Below are 7148 nucleotides of genomic sequence, written 5' to 3'. Positions count from 1 at the left end.
GGATGTTTGTTTTTGTTTCTTTTTAATACAGCTACATAACGCCACCTTTAATGTTTAATAACTAAAGATAAATTGCACATGTATTCGCTTTTAAAGACACTGTTCAGATTATTTTAAATGAGTTTTTACTATGAATTTTTATAGTGATTTTTTAAATTGCTATCAAGTATGACATTATACAAACTGAAATCCTAGTTTTCTGAAATTGTAGTTTTGTTTCTCTCTGTCCTTTTTATGTTTATCTTTGGACTGTTACCTTAAGGTCAAGATCTAGTAAACGAAAGGTGCCTACAGATTTATATAACTAGAGAAATAAATTCCTTTATTGATGCTTAACAACTTGAGTATGTAAAGAATATGCATGACAAATAACAATTCGAGATCTTGTCATGGAATTGAACCATGTTAGATTATATGTCCATACTTTTCTCCCATTTTGATGATGTTAAAAAACATCATAACCTGACGTTTATATGAATCTTGTTCCCAAGAAAAAAGAGTCGTTTTAAACATGACTTATGACTTATTACCAATGCGACTGTAATAATTATGAAGTTAATAGAAGAAAAGGGTGTCTTTGCAAGATTTTTTCATTTTATTTCTTTACGTTTATTTACATTCAGGTTAAATGTTTGTTATACATGCATTATTATTTCAAGTCTTTAATACTCATAAAGTGTAGGTTAAAAACCAAAAAAAGAATATTATCATTTGCTAAAACATAATCATTAATAAAACATATTTGATTTTTCTTCGAAAAAGAAATTTAAAAGAGAGAAAACTTGATATGCACGATTATTCGATAGTATATGTTAAATACATGCTGTTTTCCTAGAATCTTTGATTTTATAACAGCGCCATCTACAGGTGACATTTGGCCATTGGCTGTCGTCATCTTTCCAATTAGCAACCTATAATTTAATACCAGAGTGCATTAAGAGAAAGAGCGAGCACTGAAGTTTAATAGAGAAACTGTGAGCTTCGGCTAGCCAGCTGTTCAACCGTAACCCCTCATGAATTTTGGATAGCCCTCTTGCGTAATTTCTGATATAATAAAGGGTTTCTTCTTAAGAGCGGTATAGGGCTAACGGACTAGATTCCGCTGGGTGTCAATAGTTAAGGCACAGACGATTTCCTAGCAATATGTGCAGCACGATGTCTTACCAACAGTCAGCATTCCTTGTTGCCTGCCTCGGAATCTTTACCATCTTATCGTTTTGTCACTGTTCTGATCTCACAGATGGAAATGAATATTTACAAAAGGTAATTTTTACAAAGCGAAACATTTTGGTTTTTTTGTTTTTATTAAATATTCCTTTGACTTCATTTTTTTCTTTTTTTTTTTAATTTTCTATTTTTAAAAAAAAATTAAGTACTGATGATTTATTAAGTCTAATAAATATCAATAGTAATATTACACATAAAAGGAATTTTTTTAATTATATAACAAATTGCGTTTTTTTACCATTTCAATAATTGTTACAAAAATAAAGTTCATGTATGCACTCTTTAAAAAAAAAAGTATGAAGCAAAATACATGTAGATGCAATTATGCTAGTTCCTTTAAATGATTGTTATGGATATTGGAAAAAAAAAACATTGTCAAGAATATTCTGTTTTACACGTCTTTGCTTGCAGAAAATAATGCTATCTTGTTAATGATCCATGGTTTACGTGAGGAAGCTCATATCATCATTTCAGACTGTATTATAAAATAAAGTTAAAGTGGACCTTCTATATCAGAAATCTAATATCACTGAGACAAGATATTGAATAATTAAATAAGTTCTCGGGATAATAAAGATTTTAACGATTGTAAAGATTGGCGGACTCAATATAACGTAATAATTTAGTTAGGCCTAGCACTCAGGTGGCTGATAATAATTTAGAAGTTACGGCAAAGAAATAGACATTGAGTCGCAATAAAGTGACAAACTTATTTTATGTATATTTTGAAAAAATACATCTAAAAATGAATTAATTAAAGGAAATGCAATCTCATTTGTCTAAAAGACTGAAGTATCGCATTTTCTCGTTATTGTTTTATATGTATTCAAATATGCATCTTGCAACATTCTAAGTATATTGAAAAATACGAAATATTCTTTAGTTGAAAGATAGTTAATACAATATAAGAAATTTTAATTTATGAATATTTGTTAAAAGCGTTTGATTTTAATGTACCAGCAATTTTCAATATGTCTGCATGTATGTTTACCTCCCGTCGTCTTATTCATATCGAGTTGCCCCCCCCCCCCTTGCTGGCGAAGGGCTGCAAATTTAGACCTGTTTTCGCTCGGCACTTGTGGCCTTTGAGCAGAGAATGGTCGTTTTTGTACACGCACCTATTGCGGAGTTACAGTTTCATCCAAAATACCGATTTCCACGTACATGTATCTCAATACGATCTGAGCCTGAGACGTAAGAAACAACTCAGTACTCCTCAGTCCTGGAGCGAACCCTCTATTCACTGCGCCACGCTAGCGATCAATTAATAACTATACTGGGTGTATTCTCAGATGAGCCAAAGTTTAAGGACAATACTTATTTCCTCTGTTCCATAATAAAGTATGCTGAAGCAATAAAGCCTACGTCTTGCAGTTGTTTTGCTTGTAAAAATAAATGTATCGTAACCTTTCTATAATTTCTTGCAGAGCTGGTATGGATAATATATATATGTATATTACGGGGGAAACTCTACCACTTTTAAATATCTTCTGAACTGCAATGCAAAAAAAATAAATAAATATAAGCACTGACTTTTTTTTTGGGGGGGGGGGGGGAGGGGGGTTGATGAAATCAAGTCATTTAAAGAGCGTTGAGTTTTGTAGAGTTCGAAATACTTAGATCTATTCACGTGTATCAAATAGAGACCCTTAAAGAAAAAAAAATTAAATACACAAATTCAGTGAAACTAAAAAAGGGGCTTTCATGTAGAAATCTTCTTGAATACAAGTAAATAAGGACAACACCACTATTAACATGGCTTACATATAATGAAAGGATCGAGGTTTTAAAATCATAATGTATATTGATCAACTGAAACTTGTCCTGTTACTCTAAGTAAGCTGTGTTAACAGTCTCTTTATCCTAGATTTGGAGCTTAGGATTTCCTGTTTGTTTGACACAACTGAGAAGAGATAAATTATTCGGTGGAACTATTTTTTTCCGGTTGGCAAGTTTTGAAAATATTTTTGAAATTTTCCAGACAGAGTTTGCTCAGTGCGCGATAACATAAAAGGCATAAAATACAATGTTAACAGTGTTATTATCCTGTTTTTAGGACTTGAGATTTCCTGTTCTTTGACATCTCTAAAAACTAAAATTGTACTATGGAACTATTTTTTCCGGTGTGGAAATTTTGAAATATTTTAAAATTTTTCAGACAGACTTACTAAATGCATAATACATAAAAGGCACTTTAATTTCATGGCTGACGAATTAGTGAGGGGGCTGTACGAATCCGATGGCGTACTATTTGTCGATTCAGACGGTCTCTCACCGTGTGTTACACTTTACCGCTCATTTCTGCGATTGCAATCACTTGTTAACTGAAACTACAGTCTGAATTATTAATACCGATAAGAGCGCCTCTTTCATTTTCAGGTAATTTAAATAGCTCCGTTCTAATATGCTTAAAATATTAATGAACAGGTAACTAGGAATATATATATGATTTATATTGGCTTTCCCATAAAAGACAAACACTTCTTCAAAACGCGAGAACATATAATTTCATGAGTTAAATACACTGAAACTTATTCCTTTGTCAGTTACTGCTGCACGTTTTCTTTTTTGATTTTATCATGTTAATTAACATGAAATGTATTCTTTTGTCAGGTATAAGACGAAATTTTGTTTTTATTGACACGACATTTATTTTTTGTGGTCAGATACTTCAGCAAGTTTTATTTTTATGGACACGAAAACTGACAATGTTACACTTATTAATAACATTTAAAAAAGCATATTTTTATTAAGCATCCCATTATATTCAAAATTTTTGTTTTTTTATATTATTAAAAAAATTATGTAACTACAGATTAATCATTTACGTCAATACAATAAAATCACCGTAAAGAATTATAGAAAAAAGCCAACTAAAATAAATTTATCTCATTCTCGCAGACGGTTTAAAAATAATGTAAAGAGATGTCTAAGACAATGCTTTTTGTGCATTTTACATGTATGTGTAACAAATAGTTTCAATGTAATTATAATTAAAATCGTTTCAAGATATTTATAATTAAAATACTTTCATTTACAATAACAAATGTTTGCTTCTATATAAAATTACTTGACAAATGATATTAATTAAATCTCTATATACATGTAAGAAGGTTCTTCACATGACCTTAGATTCAATGCGAGATATAAAAGATCAACTTAACTACAATGTAACATCATATGTTATCAAGTGCTCAACATTCAATGTATTCAATGTATACCGTTCAGGTTTTAAGAAAAAAAATATCATCTCTTAAGTGAAAAGCTATAGTCCATGACTGTTTTGTTGAAAATAAGTAACGGATGTGAACATAAGATATAAGAAACTCTTGAGGCTTCATGAGCCTTGAAAATTTGCCCAGCCAGTTTTTATTTCCCAGTGTCTGAAAATGATTTCTTACCTTATTTCTCTGAAGGTTCTATTTTACGCCAGTTTCGACACTTAACAAAGGAAAAATCTCCATCTTATTAAACCTTATGTTCCTTAACAGAGAAGTTTCAATGCTTTAGTATGCTGTTTTTCGAAGCAAAATAATGTTTATACCATTTGAATACAAAGATTGTAAAATATATTTAATATGCTTAACCCACGATCAAGAAGTTGAGTTTTTGGTTACATTTTTCATGTTCTATATCAGACCTTGGACTAATGAAAAACAACAAAACAAGAAAGGGGCAAAGAAAATAACAAAACTCCTGAAAATGGATAAGAAAAAGATTGAAATCATGTTATATATTTCATTGCAATATCTTTTGAAAAAGTCATTTTCGAATGCATTTGACAACTCTAATAATTTAATAAAATATCCAAATATATACCTACATAGAATTAAGCTTTAAATCACGTTCTTTTGGTATTTTTAGTAGCTAGTCTAATAATATCATTGAGTTATAATCCAACGTCAAGGATAAGTTGACCAAAACTGAAATTCGAAATAAGCTCAGAGACAAAAAGTCATTTAATGTTGTTTTACATCTTTATTTTTTCTCAATAATTCCATCGAATCCCATACTTTTATGGCATATGTCTTTTTTCTCTATGCCGGTTATGACACAAAAGAATCAGGAAAATTCAGTTTTTATAGATGTACTTTTGTGCTAATATTGTTTGCTCCACATTAATATTTACGATCGACGCTTTCGCAGAAGTGTAAGATAGATTAGTTTCTTACTAGTGATATAATGTCATGCGCTGATATTTTATTTCATAGCTTTTCCACATTGCAAAACAAAAGATCAGCAATTATTGCCCCCGTCTTACAAATTCTTCTTGACGTTTGTAAATAATTGATGCTTTAGGAGTTTAAATACATACGAATCAACCGACTTGGAATTGTAATCAAAGTCTATTTTGTTATTTTATTACCTTTTAGCCAACACCTTGCACTACATTAATTATTTCTAGTAGAAAGAAAAGTTATATTTGATTCATATTATTCTTGAATGAACACGATGGACATTAGGAAATTCATTTCAATGATTTCTATTTTACAGTCCCTTCTATATATTTTAAATATATATTTTATAAGGGAAACTATTTTTATGGATGATATTCTACAAATCATAATAGACAAAGAAAGATAGTGTGGGTACATGTACTAAGTTTCTCTTACATGCTACTTCAATTAATCATAAAAATGTTGCTATGCATGCTACAATAAATCATGATGCATGCTACAATAAATCATAATCATACATGGCCGCTGATGACTTACTTGTGACCACTAGGTAGGCTTCAATTAAAAGAGGGATTGATTAAATTCCTGTGTATCTTTTTCAAATAATTCGAAACTCTGCCATTTATTTTACTGAAATTTGACTGAAAGTCTCCTTATAGGTCAGTGAACCCCTGTCAACCAAATGAACATTCCAGACCATTTCAGTGACCATTTATTCAGTTGACTGAATGTTGTAGGTTAATTCAGCTATGTTGACATTTGAGATTTACATTAATTATGTCTTGCAAATAAAGTCGCTATATCTATATCATTCCTTTTTTTCTCTAGTATGACAATACAAAACAAAATGTTAATAAACTGGCGGCGTTACTGGCTGAGGAACTGATGAAAGAGAACAATCCCCCACCGGAGGACCGAGAAAAGAGGGTGTTCTGTAACGGCTTCTTCGGTTGCTCTAATGGTCGCAAGAGGTCCCAATCAGGGTCTATGGACATTGCTCCTTTAAACTACCCCATCGATGAACCGGAAGAACAACCAAGCTTCCGGAAGCGACTCTTCTGTAACCAAGGGGGCTGTTTTGGAAAACGCTCAGGTCGATTTAGGAGATTTCTGGAAAAAATTGAAAAGGCTAGCAATCTGAAGGTTTGTTCCTGAGTACCTATTTAAGGAAATATAAAAGTCAGAAAAGAAAATTTGTATACTTTTATTTTCTTTTGAACCTGAGGAAATTTCAATAAAATGAAGCAAATTAACTGAATCCAAAATTTTTTTATGAAAAATATTACTGCTGTGCAGTCTTGTACTCTTGAAATAATATGTACCTAATTTTCTCTATTGTAGGACTAACGATGAAAATAATTCTCATGAAAAGCTGTTCTAATTCGTCCATTAGTTGTTTTTGGAACAGTATGATGCTCCTGAAGTCTCGCCCAAATTGATAAATCAACGTGAATCTGTAACAACTTGATAATACCAGCAATTTGAAATTGAATCATTGAACGTATATAACAATAAAGTGTGGGTTTATATCTTTTTTAGACGTGAAACTATACAACGTATATAATACAATGGACTCATATAGCTTATTTGTTCCCTCAACTTTTCTTTATAAATTGAATTACATTTTATTGCAGATTCTAAACATTGAATTGAAAGCCATTCTACTGTTGTCTTATTCATATCTTATAGAAAAGTATATGTTTGTTATTTTATTTTCATACTATTATTTATATACTGATATTT

General features: G+C 30.8%; 1 protein-coding gene across 1 annotated transcript; it reads left to right on the top strand.

The window, feature by feature from the left end:
* Positions 1 to 951: 951 nt before the first annotated feature.
* Positions 952 to 7148, top strand: LOC134267027 (uncharacterized). Its single transcript, XM_062749257.1, has 3 exons — positions 952 to 1263; positions 6234 to 6548; positions 6747 to 7148. Exons 1-3 carry the CDS (start codon positions 1144 to 1146, stop codon positions 6750 to 6752), a joined length of 441 nt encoding a protein of 146 aa, XP_062605241.1. The 5' UTR covers positions 952 to 1143; the 3' UTR covers positions 6753 to 7148.

The sequence above is a fragment of the Saccostrea cucullata genome, unplaced genomic scaffold, assembly GCF_032062105.1.
Source record: "Saccostrea cucullata isolate Sc308-1 unplaced genomic scaffold, CSIRO_AGI_Scuc_v1 ctg248, whole genome shotgun sequence".
Classification (NCBI taxonomy): domain Eukaryota; kingdom Metazoa; phylum Mollusca; class Bivalvia; order Ostreida; family Ostreidae; genus Saccostrea; species Saccostrea cuccullata.
This window is presented reverse-complemented; position numbering and strand designations above follow the sequence as displayed.

Excerpts from the sequence above, each read along its gene's own strand:
- LOC134267027 (XM_062749257.1), top strand. The coding sequence starts at position 1,144 with ATGTGCAGCACGATGTCTTACCAACAGTCAGCATTCCTTGTTGCCTGC. Across the intron at positions 1,264-6,233 it reads GAAATGAATATTTACAAAAG|TATGACAATACAAAACAAAA; the intron begins GTAATTTTTACA and ends TTTTTTCTCTAG.